The following is a 21,404-nucleotide window of genomic DNA, read 5'->3' on the forward strand; positions in this document are numbered from 1 at the left end:
GGCGGGGGGGGGGGGGGGGGGGGGGGCAAGAGGAGTCAAAGAAAGAAAGAAAAAAAAAAGGGAGCACAAGGACAGCAACTAGAGGATTTTGTGTCCCCTGGGGTGATTGCAAGGCAGAGGATTTTAAAAGCTCTGGGTTTTGTCAGACATCCAGATTGTAGCTGTATCGGTTTAGAGGCAAAAGGAAGCAGAACTCATGGTCGAGGTGATGTCTCTTATCAGACCAACTAGATGTTTGCAATAAAATAAAATTTAAAGATTTTTTTTTTTGGCAAACATCTAGTTAGTCTAATAAAAGATATCGTCTCTACCATGAGTTATGATTTCTGGGTTTTGTAACACTCCTTTTTTTCCCCCTCAATAACTCAGTCCCATCCCCCGCTCTCCCCCACTTCTCCCTTTATTTCAGTTGTCACAACCTGACATTTTTTTGCAGCCACAGCCAGACCTGCCAAGCGTCCCTCACTGGAGTCACTCGCCTGGATTTTTAGGCGGCTGTGGAAGAAAGCTTCCCTGCTCTAGGCTGGAGGATTGCTTATAATTATTGTTATTTATTGTTGTTATTTAATATTTCAATGGCAGATCCAGTTTGCCTGGAGAAACCGTTGCCTGCTCCCTATCTCCCTCAACTTGTCAGAGCTTGTGAGCTCTCCAGTCTGGTAGGGACATGGTATTGCCCATGTTTTCCGTCCCCCAACCTTTCATAACACTTCTGAATGATAACTGTGGAAACTACTTGTATTTTCAAGCCATGAAAAGTTCTCATGGGTTAGTTGTGATTCACCACTTTTTTCCTTTTTTTTTCTTTCAACTTTGCAACTTTGGTAATGTAAATTTTATATGCAGCAATATAAAAGACAAGTAGCCAGATTCGCGTACCTGCAGCACTGCTAAACAGTGGGGACCATGGAAGGGGTGGGAGTAGTGTCACACTTTTTAACTCCATGGAAAATGAATTGTTGCTTTTTGCAAAAACAGTGGCAAATATTGGACTGTTTTTTTAAAGCAACCTTTCCTAAATACGGAATGGAAAGCATGTATTTTCTATCCCGTTTTATTTGGATTCTTTTGACTTCAATTTGAAAAAAAATGCCCATGCTTTTTTTTTCATTTTAAATTTATAATTCTTAATGAATGTGCAGAATCTTGATTTAAGCTGAAATTTCCTTTGAAAAAAATTTTTGCTGTAAGAAGTGACATGACATTTAAAGTTCTAAATGGCTCCATAACCAAGATTCAAAACTGAGTTTGAAATAGTTTTCTATTACTTAAGCATTAAATATTTTATTCAATGCCTTGTAAATGCACAGAAAACAGCATAAACTGCATCAAAATAAGGTACTATTTTATCTGGTGGGCTATTTTCATTCTTGAAAAGAAATGCTGAAAGCAACAGAAACCAGTATTCCCCTCCCCCCCATTTCTTATGATATTTCTTTAAGGTTAATTCAGTCATTAATATGTCTTTCATGTAGTCATGATATACATTTCAGCCAAAGTAAAATACAAATGCGGTTTATGGTTTTCAATCAGTGCTGCTTGCCGTAAATAAGTATGGACAGGTAAGAGTAACAAACACTGCGGACTGTATTGTCAAGTGGAGCTGTGAGGCCTTTTGAAGTATTCTGAGCAGGAAGCAGTGCAGCCTTTTTAATTAGAACATATACAGCTGGAGGATATACAGGAGGACTCTCCTCAGAATTTCTTTTCAAGAAGGGAGGGACATATCCTTCAGGTGCTGTTAATGTCTGTTTACACAGCATGAAAGCTGGGTAAAATTTAAAAAAAGCAAAATAGCCCTTTCCCCTAAGATATCAAAATGGAAATTTTCCTCTGTTTACAACCAGTGGGAGTTTTGTCTTTGAATTCAATAAAGCCAGCATTTCATCCCCCCCACCCCGCCAAAAAAAATTATTATGGGACTGATTTCATTCTCCTGAAATAATGAGAAGGATCATATCCTAGATAATTAGGATTGCTGAGGAATATTTCTTATATAAAAGGAGCCTCAACAGAAATGAAATCACAACCTTGCTCCTGCCTTTCTTGGACATCCTGAACTACTGCTGATTTCACAAATATTTGTTATTTATAGTGTAATAATCAGGTCTCACATAAGTTACATAAGTGTAACTGTGGAGTATCTCTAGTATTCTAGATTTGCATGAATATGAAAGCCAACTTAATATTTTTCTAACTAAATCCTACTTTGATTTGTTCTTAACCAGTAGTAGAATGACTTTACAATATCCTGTAATGATAAACTAGCAGGATCTTATTAAAAGGGAGACTTGGGTATGCGAGAAAAACATGATCAGACACATAGGTGCCAGAGCAAGAACCCTATACCAGTCTTCGAAATGTTATAACTGAAGGCAATCAATGTTTGTTCTGACCTTGGTTGTTTGGAGTTAGTTTGCAGTTTTCAAGTTTTTCATGACTGATTGTTACGGTATCTGAATCAGTTATTCTGTTTATTAATGAAAAGGCATGATCAGAGTTTTACTCATTAGTCTTTATAATGAAAATGAAGGGACTAACTTGAGAAGTTTCTTAATTGTGTTTAAGCAAGCAGCAGTAGCATTACTAATAGAAATAGTTTATGTGATGTCAAAGTGTCTATAGAGATAGAAGAAAATGACAGGTATATTAATGGGTTATTCTGCTACCTACTGATGAAAATCTCTGTGTGTAAGATCTGGATACTATTATTAATGAGGCATTTGTGTGTTTTAGGAAATACACTTCATTATTTTCTAGCTGTTACTTTGAAAACTGAGGGAGAAAATGTTTTTAGATAACATACTTTTGAAATTCTTGAAATACAGCACAATATGTGCTAGTTTTATGCTACATATTTATTTTACATCATTTTAAAAGTGCTCAATCCATGCTTATTGACCAAAATTAATGTAATCCTTTGATTCTATCATCAAGATAATCAATACAGTAATTCCCATGAATGAACTTTAAAAAGGACTAAACAAGTTGTATGTAACACTGATTTGTGGATACCATATTTGGTTTCTGTAACATCACTGAAAGTTATCACATTTGATTTATATCCAATAAACAGATGTATTTTTTAAAAGCCACTACATTTCCGTACTCTCTTGCAAATTTGTACTGTAACAGTAAGTCAGATGTGCAGTTAGATTTCAGACAGAAAGTCTGTTTCCCAGCAGCATGTCCACAATAGGTTTCTTTCTTGATTTTTGGATAGCATCAGCTTTTATCTCTTTCTCAAATCATCTCTTATCGATTACTGTACAGAAATGAATTCTATTTTTGCACTTCTCTGCTGTATTCTGTTGGTTTCAACAATATTTTTCTTGTGCATGAGTCATACTTTGGCTTTGAAAGTATATACATGGTATATGTTTCATTAAATAGGTATGAAATATATTCCTAAACAATTTCAATACCACACAAGCAACAAAAATTGAGATGAATTATTGTTTAATTTTCTATGACTGCTTTCTCAATCTATTGCCTACTAAGTTCATGTGCCAAAATAGTTAAAATCTGTCAAGCATCATTTAACAATTTGAGATAATTTTATAAAGTATTTTATATGTAATTTTTAAAACATAACTAATGGTATCATATAACCATTATAAAGTGAATTCGGATCTTTGAAATCCAAAATAGGTGTGTATAATTTACTATCATTATTCACAGCAGTCAAATCTATTTTAAGATGATATAGTTTGAGTATATTTCCTTCCATATCAGAGGAAAACCAGGGTTGTATTTTTTTCAAGTATTTTAGAATGTTTTGAAGTTCCTTTGATGCCCTTAGATCACTTTGTTGAATGGCAAAAGGTTTTTACTAAACCGTTAGGTTATTTTAATTTACAAGGGTTTATGTTGGCCAGCATGCATCTTGTTGGTTTTTTTTTCCTGTGGAACAAGGCAATAATGCTATATGAGCCCAAATCAAAGTAGAGTAAGTGAACATATTTCAACATTCTGAGAGTTTGGCTAAAACTGAATGTCTGAAATTTACACCTAGGAAACCAAATTGGAAGAACTCACATGTTTTTGATCTGCTAATTTTCTGAGAAACAAAATTTAAGAATCCAGCAAATGCACTGAAAAAAGGTGGAATTTAATTGTTGAAAAATTGGTAGGTAATAGGCCTAATAATTTGCATGGGGCCATAAATTGCCCCACTGAACAATAACATTCATAGGATGAGAAGTTACAGTAGATCACATTTTAATGGTAATATTGCACTGAGAGGAGGATTTGGCCCTAAACAGTGAAGAGATGGTAGGGGCTTATTTGCATGAGTCCTTCTTTAAGGAAAAAATAGCCATCTGCTACTTCCTTATTCCTGTCCAGCATTATTTCTGAATTACTGTGTGGACAGATCTATTTTACACTTTACATTGCAGTGTGGTCATTTACAAAGAAGATGATTTATCATGCCAACTGTATTGTGTTCTGAGGTACCACTTTGGATTTGCAGCTTTCAGTCTGAGACAATGACAAAGAGAAGCAGTGAGTTTCCAGATTTTTAGGTGCTACGCAAACAGCACTGTTTTACAGTAATTGCTCTGCTGCATGAGTGACTGTGCAGTTACTGGGTATGGCTGGAGTCTCTCAGAAAGTCTGCAAAAGCCCTGCTTCCTACTTTTGCTGATCCTGAACAAGGGACAGAAGGGTCTAGAGTTGAGGTAGAGAAAAAAGAGACCACGAATAGTATGGAACACTACAAGTGTCTTGTTTTTAATGGAATTTCCAGTGTTTCTGATCTTCTGCCACCAAAATAAAAAATCACAACTAAAGCTGATGTAAGGCCTTTTAAATTTGGTTCATAAACCCTACTACCATTGTCTCAGCTTTCAAACCAGGTTTTAGAGTTATTTATGGCAGGAGGAGGGTTAAGATGTTGAAACAGAGTAATTCCTCCCATTTATGCTGCAATTACCCCATAAGGACATGAGAGAGTAGCTGCCGCTTACTTACCTGCAGCTTTGGCTCCTGCTCCAGTGCTGCTTCCTTTCCAAGCTGTTTTGTGGGCCCATTCCCAAACAGAACCTTAGAATATGGCCTGGGATGTCTCTAGCCCATGCAGTCATATGGACTACTCCAAGGCCTGTTCCAGCACCCAGTTTTGGGGTACATTCCTGAACACTTAAACCTTTGCTGTTAAGGAATTCACCAGCACCATCCCTGACTCCTTTGCTTTAATCTGAAAATCAGATTGTCCTTGTGGAGAAGCCTGTCATGCAGGGTTAGCTGCCTGGGGCAGAGGTAAGCACCTAATCAAACGAGTCATATGAAGGGCTGGTGAGTGGGATGTTGCTAGTTTTGTGGCTGCTAACCTTTGACTTGTAGTGAGCGCCCCTGAAGTGTTCAGTGTGCTACCACAGCGGGACAACTGTCTACATGATCCCCACCTTGTGATGCTTGTCCTAAACCAAGCTATTTTCAAGGTATATTCCCTGGTAAATTCATACCAAGGGTTAAGTGGAACCCTCATGTTTCTGTAGTTCACATAGCAGCACATTGGACTGCCATTTCTAAGGCATTTGGCTAAGCTGGTTGAGTAGTTCAGGAAGTCGTACTGGCTACGTGGAATGAAAGGTTGAACACCAATCAGGGGCATGTCAACCTGCCTCAAGTTGCTTCAGATGCCCAGCTGATAAATGCAAAGTAAGCAGCTTGGAAGGGCTGGAGAGGTATGGAAAGGACAATTATATAGGACAACCAAAACACAATCTCAGCAACCCAGTCTTTAGCTGCATTCTCACTGCAAAACTTGACTTAAAACTTGGGCTTTAACCCTTGCCATTCAAGTGAGTATGGATTCAAAGCAATATAAGCCTCCTGGACTTAAGCCTGTATTTGTTTGAGGATGCTCAGGGGGCTGAGCTAAAATATTGATCAGAACCAAAGTAAGCCTATAGTGAAGTCATACTTTTAACTGATTCTTAAGTCATCTCTTGAAAGGTAAATTGGGGCATATGGAGAAATAAGTCAATGTGGTTTTGCATGTCTCCAGAGTCAGGAAAAAATATTTGTGTAATTCAGTGCCCCTTATTGTGGAAATGCCTTCTCCTTACCTGCTCAACAGTCAGTTTCTCATTCTTCATTGTCTCCCTTAATTCAATAGGACATGTGCTTGAAGAAATAATGTTTTTTTTTCACTCCTTATTTCAAGGAATTCAAAGGGACCTGGGGCTCATGCAGTGATAAATATCATCCTAAGCTGGCACATTTAGATTCATCACTTGCTGCATGGTATTATCATAATTTATTTTATGATTATTGTTTCAATAGGTTCCAACAGCCAGTGTGACCATCGAAGGAGCTTCTGCCCTCAATCGTGTCCGTTGGGCGCAAGCTGGGAAAGAGGTAGCAGTTGGTGATTCAGAAGGCCGCATCTGGATCTATGATGTTGGAGAGGTACCTGTACTTTCTTTTCTAAATACTTGGTTGCTGGAAAGTACTGTGCTAATAATACTGAATGTTGGACTATGCCATGTGTTTATGTGCATGGGGAAAGATTTTTTTTTGTATCCGTATTGATTTGCTGTAGCACCCTATCATGTAAAGAACCTGTCTGTTTTCTTGATACCATTGTCTGGCTATGTACTATGGCACCAATAACAGAAAATTGAGAGGCAGCGATTTAGGAGAGAAGGGTAGCAGACCTGCACGTGTGGAAAGGAATATATGTAGGTGGTGAGAAATAGCAGGATGAGTATTCTGTGTTTAAAAGCTGATCTCAATTCCCCCACTACAGACTATAAAAAACCATCTAAGCTACAGCGTGTCGTGTGCTGATGGAGTCAGCCTCTTTGTTGATGAATACAGTATAAAACATTCAGTCTGCATTACAATTCCTTGGAATAGTCAAGGGTGAATCTCTGAGCAATCAGCTTTTATGTAGAGAATTTGTTTTCCATCATTATCTGTGATAGGATACCAGGATATCCATCTCTACACAGTAGGGAAACATTATAGAAAACATACAGAATTGTCTGTAACTCACATAAAGTGATTTTATGGCCCATAGCAAAATTGCTTGAGCATGACTCATATTTTTGGATTGCATTTGCTTTTTTTCAGGAGTTGCCTTTCCTTTACAAATGTTTGCAAAACTTCTTACTATATTTTTATCATAATTTCTAAATTGTTTAAGGCTATTACACTCAACTTTTCACTGAAGCACTGGCAGGTCAGGCTGTTTTTATTTATGTATTTACTTTTGCATTATATCTCTGAAATGGTGATTTTTTTGTCTTCCAAGTGATATGACAGGCTATCTGCAGTGACAACGTAGTCTGGTCACATTTATTGTCTGGAATCTAGACAGGCTATAGAGAAGACTCTTTGACATACCATACACCAAATAATTCATAAGATCGTTTATTTCTACAACCATGAGCAAATGGATTTAATATTTATCCATTTTCCTCAGAAACACATACTAATATTTCTGGTTCAGAAAAAAAAGCCATTGGTTTTCATCTGCTTGAGTCCGGTTTGTTGTTGTATAATGCAAACTGCAGCACTGCCCCTGCATTCTGCTCTGCAACGTGCAGAACCCCAGCAGATTTCCACAGAGCTGCTGAAAAAATAGGCCCCAAGAGCCTCCTTCTCCCACACAACTCCTCCATTGTATATTTTTAATAAGGGAGATGACACATTCTCTCTTTTTTGCCTTGCTTTCTATGGTAATTTAAAAAAAATCATGGCTATACATTTCCTTGTAATAATTCCTGTTCTAGGCAAAGGATACTTGGAGACTAATTAGGCTTGGAGCAGTGTGAGGTTCCTTCATTTCTGCTACCTTACTGAATGCTCATTTCTGATTACTAAGGGTGCTACAACTTAGTTGTTTCCTACTGTGACAGCCCTCACTGTTGTGCATCTCTGTTGTAGCTTATGTAAGATTCAGAAATGCACTACCCTGGCTAGTAAGGATGGTCTTGAGATAGAAAGCCAGCTTAAATCACTAGTGAGGATAGTTCTGAGCTAGAAAGCCATTATAGTGAATAGAAGCAGCTTAATTTAGTAATCCACCATGTTATTTCATGAAGTGTCCTCTTAAAAGTAATTCAGACAGAGGTATCCTTTAGACCTTGATCTAATTCCCATTGTAATCAGTGAAAAGATCATAAATAATTTGGATGATAGGATTAATAGCATGCTCAGCAAATTTGTAGATGACACCAAGTTGGGTAGAGTTGCAAATGCTCTGGAGAGCAGGGCTAGAATCCAGAATGACCTGGATAGACTGGCAAAATGGTCTACAATCAATCAGATGAGATGCAGCGAGGACAAGACCCAAGTCCTGCTCTTGGAATGAAATAATTGTATTCACAAATACAGACTACCTAGGCTGCAGTGCTGCAGAGAAGGACCTGGGCTAGACTGAATATAAGCAAACAGTGTACTCTGGTCGCGAAAAAAAGCCAATGGTACACTGTATTGTATTAACCAGAGGGTCACTTGCAAATCAAGGAAAGTGATTCTTCCTCTCTATTTGGCACTGGTCAGGCCTCACCTAGAGTACTCTGCCCAGTTTTGGGCCTCACGCTTCAAGAAGTATGTGGATGGATTGGAAAGAGGCTAGTGCAGAGCAACAAAAATGATTAAGGTCCTGGGATATAAGTCATATGAGGAAAGGCTGAAAGAACTAGCGTTATTTAGTCTGAAGAAGAGAAGACAAAGAGGGGATTTGATGACAGTGTTCAAATACTTGAAGGGTGATTATAGAGAAGAAGGGGGAAAGTTTTTCTCTGTGGCTGTATAGGACAGGACTAGGGGCAATGGCATCAAGTTGCAACAAGGGAAATTTAAACTGGAGATGAAGAGGAACTTTCTGACTAGGAGGGTGCTCAGGCTTTGGAACAGGCTACCTAGAGGAAGTGTGGAATCTCCATTCTTGGAAGTTTTAAAGAGCAGGTTAGATAGACACTTGACTGGGGTGGTTTAGTCAGGGATGATCCTGCCTTGTGTAGACAGCTGGACTATTTGACCTGGTGATGTTCGTTCCAGCCCTGCTTTCCTCTGATTCTAAAATTGTGAGATGAGGTAGTGAGGTTCATGTTCTCATCTTGTTTGCCCTTCACTAGATGATCCCTCCCTTCCTTCCTCACCCTGCTACACAGAGCGTAGGAGTATGTATAACCTCTAGGCCACCTAAACTTTTCTGTAGTGCACCCTGTGCAGGGAGAAAAAATGGCAATAGCTCAGCATTCTGGGGAAATGTTAAAAAGAACATTACAGTTGTAGTGGAACCCACTGTGTATAATGTACTCCCTAGCCTTTTCTTCCTTTTCTCTTATGGTCCCCAGAAAGATAATATCAATATTTATACCATACTTAGCTTGGAGGCATCTGTGCAAAGTTACAGTGGGGCTTCAGCATGCAGTGTTATAATCAGTGGGAGGTTTGCTGTTCAGTTGAATGAGAGCAGGAGCTTAATCAAGAACATTTTCCCAATTCCAAGAGTAACATGCTGCTGCCTCTTTCCAGAAGAATATGGCCATGGACAAGAGGATCCTCAATCCTTAGTCCCCTGATCTTAATGGGGAACCTCCCCCCTGATTAGTTCTCAGTCATGATGACTGATTTTTAGGCCACACGACTCTTTCCTTCTCTTCTGTGGATGCCTTTTGAAACAGAGCTATCAGCAGAGAACAGGATCCTTTTTTGGCTAGGGTGTCTTTAAAAGTTATCTCTTATTGACTGAAAATCATAGGAGCATCCCATAGCTCTTTTTGAATTGGAAGGAATCCTGGTGATTACAGCGCTTGGAAGATCAGCAGGCTGTTTTGCAAGAGCATAAGTGCATATTTTTAGCATTTACTGGGTGCCTCTACACAAGGTGTTTACTATGCAATAAACATCTCAGCATCTACATGTGCACCCCTATTAGGGTGCACAAAACTAATAAACTCTGCAGCAGGGTAGTTTTGCCAAGTATTACCCTGCTGCAGAGTTTTTTTGAGTAGCAGATGTGTAGCTGCTGACCTGGCTGGCTGGGCACAAAGGTTCTTCAGTGCAGAGGATGCTTGCCAGCTAGCCCCTCCACAGCACATTGAGTCTGGTTGGAACAGCCTCAGGCTGGCAGGCCGACCCTGGGACCTCCTGCCAGCCAGGGCTGCTACAACATAGCTCCGTGTGCTGTGGTCCAGGCACGTGTATAAATGTGGCTCCATGTGCTGCTGTCCAGGTGCTCCCAGGAGCCTCCCAGGCACAATAAACTGTGGAGCAATAAGCTCTGCAGTATATTGCTGTACCCAATGGCACATGTAGTCATATTCATGTAGTATTATATTTGTTAATATAGTCACCAAAATGTTGCTAAATGTTGTTTCTATTAAAAAACATGAAAATGAAATATGAATATATGTTTGGTTAAATAAGAAAGCACAATGATTTTTAAAAACATTATATTTCTTAAAATCCTAAAAATCAGGTTTTTTTACATACCGGAAAATAACCTGGGAGACTCTATTTATGTAAACTTTAAACAGATCAGCAAATCAGATAACTAAGGAAAAAATTGAAGTGGTGAGATCCATGTGTTAGTTTCATTGCTAGTTGTTACTGTTTGCTAGGAGAGATAATCAATGTAATTCCACCATTTATATATTCATCCACAAGGTATAAAAAGGGACCTTAAAAGTGGCCTATATTAAGGGCCCAATCCTATGTTCTTCACTGACTCATAAGCCTCTTTGAGAACATGGACATTTGGCCTGAGGTAAAGACTTCGGGATCAGGTCCTTTTTGTTTTGAGAAGTCATCCCTCTGTTGTCTTTATGACAACACAGGTGACAGTTCATCGTAAGTATGAAATGTGACAAAGTCCATGACCAGTGAGTTAAAAATAATGTTGGTATTTTCAGTTAGGTCATATAATGTTATTTTTTTACAGTACGCTCTTTTAGTTGTTTGATTTCAGCATCATGTCTGAACATAACTGAACACATTTATTTTCACAGTGAGGGGTCTATTTTCTCTTTGATGCTTTTGCTTTACACCCATTAGCATTAATGGGAGTTACACACACACTTCCAGTGGAGAATAGACTTAAATAATCCATATATATGTACTCATGTGGGACAATTTGAGAAAGCAACTTGTAGATCAGTAACTGATGACTTTAAAAAATTGAAATAAGCTGGTTGTTTCAGGATGACATGATCGTAAATATATTTACTTTAATCAGAGAATATAACCAGTCACTGTAAGTGAAAGTTAGCTTCTGGGGCTAAGTACAGACATTCAAAAAGCCCAAGTCTGAATTGATTCAATGTTTGCAGGTTAGTCTAACCTGTATAGATTGAACTAACAAGCAAGTGAATAGACATTCACTTTTGATTTTGGAAATGCAGCCACATGCCTGCAGTGGCTCAGGCTAGAAGCTGTGGGGCACTAGAGTGAACCCTCCCTTCCCTTCATGCTGGAGGGAAGCTGAGCTGAGGTGGGGTATGGTCAGACCCTAGCAGGCTGACTATGATTGGGGAGTGGTTTAAATTCCCACCCCAGCCTGCAGGGACCCCAGCCGAGGTCTGCCCAGCTTTTCCCCGCTGCTTGTGACTTAATGTGGCCCAGGACCCCTAGAGCCCTCCTCCAAGCCAGGGGGTAATCCTGCTGTCCCTTCCCAGCCACCAGGGCCAGAGTTTCACTTGGGGCAAGCCAAGAGCAAAGGCCAGACCGGTGGGAGAGAGGGGAGTGAAACGGCCCCAAACACAGGTGGGGACATGCAAAGAGGGATTGCAGGAGCGGTGGGAACATGAGCCCCACCAAGCAGAGGGACCCAGGCTGGGCAGGTGGGGGGTAGAGAAGGGGCTTGAGTGTGTCCATGCTAGCCCAGGTCAGAGCCGAGCCAAGCCAAGCACGCAGCTGGGGGAGCATTTCCTTCCTGGCAGCCCCTTCTACCCACTGGAGAGTGGCACCCAGGCCAGCCCTGGCCCCTGCAGCAGTGTGTACAGTGCAGACTTGCCCCCTCAGCTGTATTAACTGGATCTTTTGGCCCACTGGGCACTGGGCTGGGAGCACCCTGCTCAATCTTCCCTACGTGGTGGTGGCGGTGCAGCACAGCTCCGTGTACCAGGCACCAGGTGCGGGGCGCTACCCCTACAGCTTCTCTGCTACCATCAGGGTGGTCTGCCCTGGCAATACTGATAGGCGCTGCCCATGCCACGAAATGGTGGTCAGCCACCAGGTGGGCAGATGGCGGCAGTGGTGGCTGGGAAGCCATTAGGTAGCACCCCACTCCTGGTGCCTGGTACACAGGACTGTGCTGCACTGCTGCCACCTGGTATGGGAAGAGTGAGCAGGGCACACCCAGCTCAGCACCTGGCAGCCCGGGGGGGGTGCAGGTAATAGTACTTGGGGCTGAGTGGGCGAGCCCACGCTGTGCATGCCGCTACAGGAACCAGGGCTGGCCCAGGTACTGCTCTCCAGTGGGTAGAAGGAGCAGCCAGGCAGGAGCTGCTTCCCCAGCTGTGTGCTTGGCTCAGCTCTGTCCTGGGCTAGCACAGACACATGTGAACCCCTTCCCTGCCCCCCCCCACCAGCCTGGATCCCTCCGTTTGGTGGGGCTCATGTCTAGGATGGAGCCACTGCTGCCACCATCCCTCTGTGTGTGTCCCTACCTGGGCTTGGGGCCATTTTGCTCCCCTCCCCCTGATCTGGCCTTTGCTCCTGGGCTGCCTCAAGTGAAACCCCAGGCCTGGCGGCTGGGAAGACACAGTAGGATGACCCCCTGGGTGGGAGGGGAGGTCTGGGGGTACTGGGTCGCGCTGAGCCACAAGGAGGGGGAAAAAACTGGACAGACCCCAGCTGGGGTCCCTGCAAGTTGGAGAGGGGAGGCAAGGGGGTTTAATCCCCCTCTGCCTGAGCCTGCTGTCCCACACCCCTGCCTCCTCCACTCCAGTGGGGAAAAGTCTGGCAGGGGCTGCTCCATCCCTGCCAGGCAGCCTGGCCTCCATCCCCAGCACACCCACTGCCTTGTCAGCCAGCTGTCAATGCTCTAGTACAGAGTGGAGGGGCAGGGCCAACCCTGCCCTACTCTAGCAAACAGCACAGCCCAGCCCAGGTCTGCAAAGCATTCTGGGATGCTGGGGGACTGTGATTTAACTTGAACCAGGAAGGAGTCTGAGACAGAAGTTCCATAAACCGGTTTGATCTAAATCAGTTAAGTCTGATACTACATTCAACCAGGTTTATCTTAAACTAGTTTTTGGAATTTTGAAATTGGTTTTTGTGCCCTGAACTTGTGTTCTATTACAGGTTTAAACCAATTTCTGATCATTTAAACAGGTTTATGTGTAACATCTATCCCTAGCCTGGGAGTTCTGAATATACTTGTTTCTATCAAACTGAGTATTGCTTATATCTTTTTTCAGTTATAATTTAAATATGGCATGAATCCACTTAGTTAGTTGGTGATGTTAGTTGGTGTCAGACAAACTAGGTGGCATTAGTTGATGGCAGACAAACAAAGGCTGGATGATAATAAGGAGTCCAATGGATTCTTTACTGGGTAGCAGGTTTTCTACATACTAAAAGTTATTTTTAGCAGAGCATGGACCATTGACTATAGATTTATTTTTATGTCCTAATGATTGATATTTAGGTCTGACCACGTCTCTTTCATGTTATTGAAAACTTGCTCCCATTGTGCATGCCTCAGTGATGTTATATAGATCGTTCTGTCAAAAATATTCTTTAATAGCTCTGTTTGTGATTTACTTGAATTACTCAGAATGCTGTTTGTTGCTCTAGTTGTGTAAGAAGTAGCTTCTCTTCTACCTTCCACTACTTCTACAATTAATGTTTTCAAAGCGTACTTTGTTTGCTGTGGGGATAAACAGATAGACATTTAAAACCCAACAACTTATTTGACTGTAGTGAAATACAGAATTAAAAACATGTTTTCGACACAAGGAGGAGGATTGAGAGTTCAAAATTTATATTGCAAGGGGTCTATTATCACATAATATTTGTTTCATTAGACTAGTTATAGAAATGTCAGTTACATCTATTTGGCATTTTATCAGAAAAATCTTTTTCTAATGTTATTAAGGAGTGAATAGCAATAAGGATCTTACTGGAGAAAAATAAGAAATTATGTTCTCCCAGATTCCATCCACAAACCAAACTCCACTTTGCTGGAAAAGCCAAAACAAGAAATTACACAGTAGACTAGAAAAATCTTGATAATCCTCCTTTTTTCGTGCTGTGACCTGCAGTGAAACCACTAAGATAAGTGGGGCAGTTCATGCCTTTTTTCAAAGCTGGTACTTTAGGCTATCTGGAAACTTTGTTATATATTGCAGAATTAGTTTATATCTGGCTAACATTTTGAAATTTATCTCTGCCATCGAAGGGTTAGAATCATAATCATTTTTAAATGAATAAAAGCTTGTATTCTGGAGCTCAGGAGCATAACTTCCAGAAAACCAGGCCACCACAAATCAGCCGAGTTTGCCCCTTGATTGCTGTAATGTTAATGCAAACCAGAGAAACTGGCAACTCCATTGACTCCTGCGTTTAAATATTGAAAAACTTCAAAACATTACACATGAAAATTCAGGAAAGGGATGGAAAATCTTAAGGCTACATCAACCTTTCAACATGGCAGCCCGGACAGAGAAAACACCAGATGCTCTCAAACATGGTTTGAAAGTACTTCCTTTGAGGTAGTGACTGGCTGTGTGGACTGAACTACTGAATTAAATTATTTTACCAGACAGTGGGGAAGATTAACACTGCACATTGTACCTTCATATTCAGTGTGTTATCTGTGAAGTGTGGTCACAAGGCAGAGTCCTCTCTGTAGCTAAAAGCCTCTAGCTCAGAAGGGGATGTCTCATCAGAAACTGTTTCATCTTGGGAAGTTTTCTGCAGTAGATTTTTCTTCAAAAGGCATGATAGAACTAGTATATGATTTATAGTTGTTTCAGAAAGGACCATTTTTTTCTGCAAAACTAAAATTGAGCTTAACAATGTGTAAACATTTTATTTAAAAAATATGAGCTAGAAAAGATAGCATTAAAGGTAACCTTTACATTCTTGGTGGGTAAATGGTTCGAGTATGTACTTTTGGAATTAAATCTGAACAGTAACATGCTGTAACGCTTAAGGAAAGTTTTTTTTTCAGTGACAAATAGTGTAAGATACAATAATTGTAACGAAGAGCAGAATCCTGACATAAACTATAGTTAAATGGATTGTACCCTAGGGTGCCTGATCGTGCTCCCACGGAAGGCAAAGGAAATTTTGCCATTGACATCTCTGGTATCAAGATTGGGGCCTTAGACTCAGTGTTTTAACAGCCTGTCCCAGATTAGTTGCTGGAAATCTGTGAAGAATTAGTTTAAATTTTTCCTCCAGTTTTGTAAGGTAGTTGGCACTTTAGAGAAAAGAGAATTCATAGAGGAAAAAAGAATTGGCAGAATACTAGAAACTCCTGGATTACACTTGAGCAATAATAGTTTGCTTTATCCTAGAAAGTGAGCTGAACAGCGTTGCCATCTCCGGGCTAAGCATGTGTATTTTAAATACAAAATAAGTTACCATTGACTGATATATCCAGTGTTCACAAAGGTATTTTTGAAGTAGCTTAAATAAGAACTCCATAATGAAAAAAATGCATGGGTTTCAAATCAGTCAATTTAATTACTGTGTTTTATGAAGCCCATTATCCGTTGCTGATTAGTGGAGTGATAAAATCTTTAAGCTTTGGTACCCTCCATAGGGGGTGAGCCGATCTAAGTAGAGCAAAGTCCAGTCATTATCACCCTAAATACTTGTGTTTCTCATTACAATATTCATTACCTTAGGCTATGATGGATGCTTTGAGGGCATAGAGTTATTCCCCAGTAAAAAAACAACATTGCGGGGTTGAAAAGCCAAAATCAAAGCTTTAAAACCTTTTTTATTTGGTTTATAAAAAGTGTGTGTGTGTGTGTGTGTGTGTAAGTACATCACTAAGTACACACACACACACACACACACACACACACACTGTGGTTGGAGTGGGGGAAGTAATATGCCATAAGAAATGGTGGACAAATGTGAATTATCTTGCACCTCTGTCTAGGTAATTATATTGTCTTCACCATCATATTTTCTGATGGTTTTTATCTTTGCAGTGCCCCAGTGAGTTTGGGTATATTATCCTCCTTTTATAGATCAGGAAATTATGGAATATGGTAGTGACTTGGCCAAAAAGAAACAGTGGCCTGTGGCCAAGTTGGGAATTGAGTGCTAGTCTAGTGCCTTGTCTGTAAGACCATCCCTTGTATTTTTTACCACCTTACCTGCACTGTCAGGCAAATTGCATCCTTTGTGGATTCCTTACATTCTTAACTTCTTAGCAGCTTCAGAATCTGCCATTATTATAAAGCTTATCTATGAAAGGCTTTTTATAATTATATATTTTATTTCTTAAAAAACAACTGGAATTGTATTGAAACTGGAACAGGTTCAGAGCCTGGAACAGAGACAGGCTATTTGGACAACTAGTGGAATGGAGAATCTATTTTACAAGAGAAAAGACAATGTCTGTACAGCACAAAACAACACTGCTTCAACAGAACATGACTGTCCTGCATGTGCTACTTACCAAACTGGAAGCGGTGTATTTAGCACTGTGAAGCGTGCGCACACCTCACTAAGCTCAGGAGAAGTTATGCCATATACACAACACCCTAAAAGAACACTTTGCAATACACTTTAGAGTACAGCCTAGCAGAACAAAGGCTGAGATGGGGACATAATTGTTAGCTTTATCAGGGAGAAACATTTTAAGCTAAAAGACAATGTTGGCACAAGAACAAATGGGTATAAAATGGCCATGACTAGATTTAGACTGACATTAAAAGAAGGTTTCTAACTATTAAAGGAGTGAGGTTCTGAAAAAGGCTCCCAGACTGAGTAAACAACCTGACTAGTTACCAATAAGTTAATGAACAGGATTTTATAACATGGTTACTGCAAAAATAGTGCACTGGACTTGATGACTCCAGGGGAAACTGCAGCCGGTTCCTGTGTATGTGTTCATTTAAAAAAAGAGTAATCCTTGTTTCCTGTATTATTATGGTCCTATCTTCACTACTTTAGGTGCTGCTTTAGGACTTGTGAATCACAGGAAATGTGTAATATGCCCTCTTATGTAAATTGGTGTTGTGAAAGAAACAAATTTTTAACAAAGATGTCCTTTCCTTCATTTGTTCATTAGGTGTGGGAGTTAAATAGACATTAATAAAAATAGACCAAAATTGGGATTTTAGACAGTCTAACTAAAAATCCCTATGACTCTCAATTGCCTAGTAGCTTCCAGTTTGTTAGGGAACTTTTACACATGCTCCAGGGGTGGCTGTGGGGGGAGGGTGCTTTGATTCAAATGCCACAACACTTTGTGTATTAGCGTCCCTGTGCTTCAAAATGATAGTGGGGGTGCTTAAACTAAAGCTTGTTTGAGTAGAATAGGATTGAAGTTTTTATATGAAATAAAATCTGTTGTACTAAAGCTTCTGTGAGCCTCTTCATGTAATAAAAAACAGTAAGAAAATCTCAAACCCATTTTTTTGATAATGTCTTACATGTAAGACAACCCATTGTTTCCTTTTTTCCCAGGGAAGGCCCAGATTCTCTCCCTGGGGAGAAGATCAGACAGGGAACAAGTTGTCTAACAATATTAATCATGTAGCTTTGCACACTATTGGGAAGCACTGAGTGCAGTAGAAAGACTGGAATGGTTCATCACTTTTCCCCCTACTAAAACCTGAAAGGGGAGGGGAAGCACAAATATCCTTTCACAGCTGTTCTCCAGCATCATCTTCCTGCCTGCAAGGTGAGGGGAGGAAAGAATGTTTTCCTTGTACAAAAGGCAGTGGATCTGGCTGCAGACCAGGCACATCCATCTCGCTGGAGATTAAGTACAGCTGTACTAGCTTTGGCTTAAGTGACTTTTCCCCAGCTGCAGCTACTCTTGCAATCTTGTGGGGAGGCACAGAGGAAAAGACAACATACTCCCAGGGAGTTTTCCTGAGGAATAGCAGAAGTACGGTGGGTGCCCCACCCAGGCTTCATTCCCCTAGCTGTCATGTGTGCCTAAAAATTGGAGGTGAGAAGAATTGCATCAAAGTTAGCATAGCATGCTAATGGAGACACAGAAAACGTATAATTTGAAATAATAAATTATTATTAAGGATAATAGTGATAGTAGGTATAATAAAAATACTTTCACAGCATGGGTTTCTTCATTCCAATATAAAAACCAGCTTGATTGGAAATTTTTCATAGCCTGCATGTAATGCAGAGTATTGAATGGGAAAAAACACTTGGTTAAACCTATATTAATAGCTATGCAGTAATTTACATCAATGAAATGCATGTACTCTCCTTGCAGTGATAAATGCTTTATGGATATAAACCCTCTGAAGCAAGAGTTAGTTTGTGTAATTAATTATCTTTATGATTCTTCTGTGGTTTTAACTTGTCACATTAAATAGCAGTTTGCATTCTGAGAGAGTCCTTAATTGTGGTGTTAATTTTTGTTTATGGTTTGCAAAATTGTGTAGAATTTGAAAGAGCTAAACTATTGAATTCATGACTTGAAAAATAACAGGTTAGCCTAAAAGCACAGCTGAGGCTATAGGGAAGTTCAGGCCCTTCATATGCAATAGCTAAGCTTACACATTTAAAGTTTAAATTAAACAGGCATTTGCACAATTAGTGCATGTAGTGAACTTTGAAGGAGGGGAATATGCTTTTAGAATGAAAACAATCTCCTTATTGCTACCGCTTCTGAAGAGGAATGCGTGCAAAATCTAGGTAATGGCACCAGTTCCTATACTGTCTCATGTAAACCAAAAGTATTGAACACCAAATGGGTCAATTTTACTTGTGTGGTTAAATCCCTTTGAAGGCCCCTATTTTATTACAAGTCCACTGGGACTTCCAATTCTGCTCAAATTCGGTGAAAGAGACAGTGTCAGCCTGGGATGTGTGAGGCCAGGAACCAAGAGAGGCATTCATATATTGCCTTTTTAAGGTATCCCTGGCCTGTTTGTCAGGCTTTCCTTTTTCAGTAGAACTCCAGAGGCAAATAGCCTTTCAGTGTAGCAGCAGGGGGGTTCAACTAGGTGACCTATGAAGGTCCCTTTCAGTACTACTTTCCTATGATTCTATGAAATTGCACAAGTTCCTTAATGTCCCTTTCAGGTATTCAGAAGTTAGGGATCACACCTCCAAATACAAGAGAGATGAGATATTTAAAAATAATAAATTATGGGTTAATTTTATTTACCTTCTGATTTGAGCCTTTGGGGGTCACATTTTTTCATGCTTTCCTCTGCAACTATGAGGATTAGGTATTTTGGCTTTATTTATTTATTATTGAACACTGAGATTCCACTATGATCTCATGATTCCAGGAGCTGGGGCTTTTAGAAAATCACTGAATATCCTGAGACTTGTGTTAAAACTAACAGTTGGCAGGATTGAATCTTCATAAGAGATGGAAGTCAAATTGGCTAGGGGCAGAAGTTGCACACAAACCAGTATAAGTGATCAGAAACCAGTTCAGATCTGTAACACAATAGAAGTACAATGCACATAAACTGCTTTCAAAATGGCTGAAACTGATCTAAGATAAACCTGGATGGATATAGTATCAGACTTAACTGATCTAGGTTAAATCAGTTTATTGAACTTCTGTCCCAGATGCCCTCCAGATTCAAGTTAACTCATAGTTCCCCAGCATCCTAGGATGCTTTGCACCTCCCCAGGAAGCCCCCCCCACCCCTTACAGGGTGGGTGGGCTAGCCAAGCTGTCTGCTCCAACCCAGCAGGGAGGTGTGCTCTAGCACCTCTCAGCTTCTGGCCTGGGCCACTGCAGGTACGTGGCTGCATTTATGGAATCAAAAGTGGATGTCTGTTCACTTGCTTATTGGCTCAATCTATGCATCTTAGACTGAACCATCAAAGACTGACTTGATTCAGTCTCGGGCTTTTTGACTCTCTGTACTTAGGTATGGGTGTCAGTAACCATATGAGAGGCAAATGGTAGAGTCCATGTTTCACTCATAAATCAACATGTAATTATTAATAATAAATAGCATCAATTATGAGACTGTCGCTCCCCAGGACAATGCCATTGTGGAGGCAATGTTCTTAGGTGCGTCATAAAGCATAGTGGGGCTGTATAACATCTCACTTACATCAGTGGCTGGATATTAAGATGAATTAGAATAAACTTAGATTAAATGCCTTTTAATCTGTTTAGGGGGAAGAGGGCTAATAAACATTGGACCTTCTTCTACTTCCACTGAAGATTTCATAAGAGTAGATCCATAGGAAGAACCTAGCTATAAAATATTTGCAGAAGGCATCACGTTTTCACTTGGATGGACCTATGCTTCTCAGATTTCAGTTGATGCCCGCTTCAAGTTAATTTTTTTGGAAAGTCAAAATGGTTCAGCCATTTGCAAGAATTGGATTAATAAAATTATATATTGTTTTGCCTGGGTAACAAAAGTGCCTGAAGTGATTTTGTAAGGAAATGCTAGCACTTCCATGCTTTGAGGCAGGGATTTGAAATTCAGTAGGAGACTGTGCTGGTGTCAGGAATGTACCTTTGGTTGTTTCTATGACTGGCTGATCCTTTACTAAAATCTTTTAAAATATTGATGCTCAGGGAATGCATTGGGGCTGGGAAGTAAACAAGACTGTAGTGACTGAGGCAGGGCGATGTAGATGGAGAAAGGACAATGGTAGTTGAAAACTGCTCAAGAACTGTATTCTATTCCTGCCTTTTCAACAGAGTTCCTATGTCATGTCAGGCAAATAATTTAAGCCAGTCTTTTCACAGGTGGTACTTAAGGGCTAAATCCTATTTCACCTTACATGAGTGAATGGTAGTTCTTGGCACTTACGTACTACCTAACTGGGATTCTGCATAGGTATGCTAGTCCCATACTTCCCTGGTGAGCATGCCCAGTTGGCTGCACTGTTGCTGTGCAGGTGCCTGAGGGAATAGAACTGTGAATAATGCAGGGTAAGACACTGCTTTTAAGTCATTTTACCCAACATCTAGTAAATACAAGTTGCAAAAAAGGCCAGTATAGATCCGGAGCCCCTCACTTTCAGGACAGCATCTCATCCAAGCTGTGCATAATTGCCAAATATTTTGGCAACGTGGCCCTCATAAGTGCCCCTTGACCACATAAGCAAGAGCAAAGTAGGATTTATCTCTAAGTGTGTTTCATAGTTTCATAGTTTCTAGGGTCGGAAGGGACCTGAGCAGATCATCTAGTCTGACCCCCTGCCATGGCAGGAAGAGCACTGGGGTCAAATGACCCCAATAAGGTGGTCATCCAACCTCCTCTTAAAAACCCCCAGGGTGGGAGCCTGCA

The 21,404-nt window shown here is 40.4% G+C and overlaps 1 protein-coding gene across 4 annotated transcripts in view; it reads left to right on the forward strand.

Annotated features, from left to right (window-relative positions):
- Positions 1 to 21,404, forward strand: part of DYNC1I1 (dynein cytoplasmic 1 intermediate chain 1) — a 365,136-nt gene that overhangs the window by 329,966 nt on the left and 13,766 nt on the right. For all 4 annotated transcript variants that reach the window (XM_019508454.1, XM_019508456.1, XM_019508455.1 and 1 more), the window contains one exon: positions 6,292 to 6,417. In XM_019508454.1, the coding sequence (XP_019363999.1) occupies positions 6,292 to 6,417 (126 nt within the window). The remainder of the gene's footprint in view (positions 1 to 6,291; positions 6,418 to 21,404) is intronic.

Source organism: Gavialis gangeticus, unplaced genomic scaffold (assembly GCF_001723915.1).
Source record: "Gavialis gangeticus isolate Ggan-Ray unplaced genomic scaffold, GavGan_comp1, whole genome shotgun sequence".
Lineage (NCBI taxonomy): Eukaryota > Metazoa > Chordata > Crocodylia > Gavialidae > Gavialis > Gavialis gangeticus.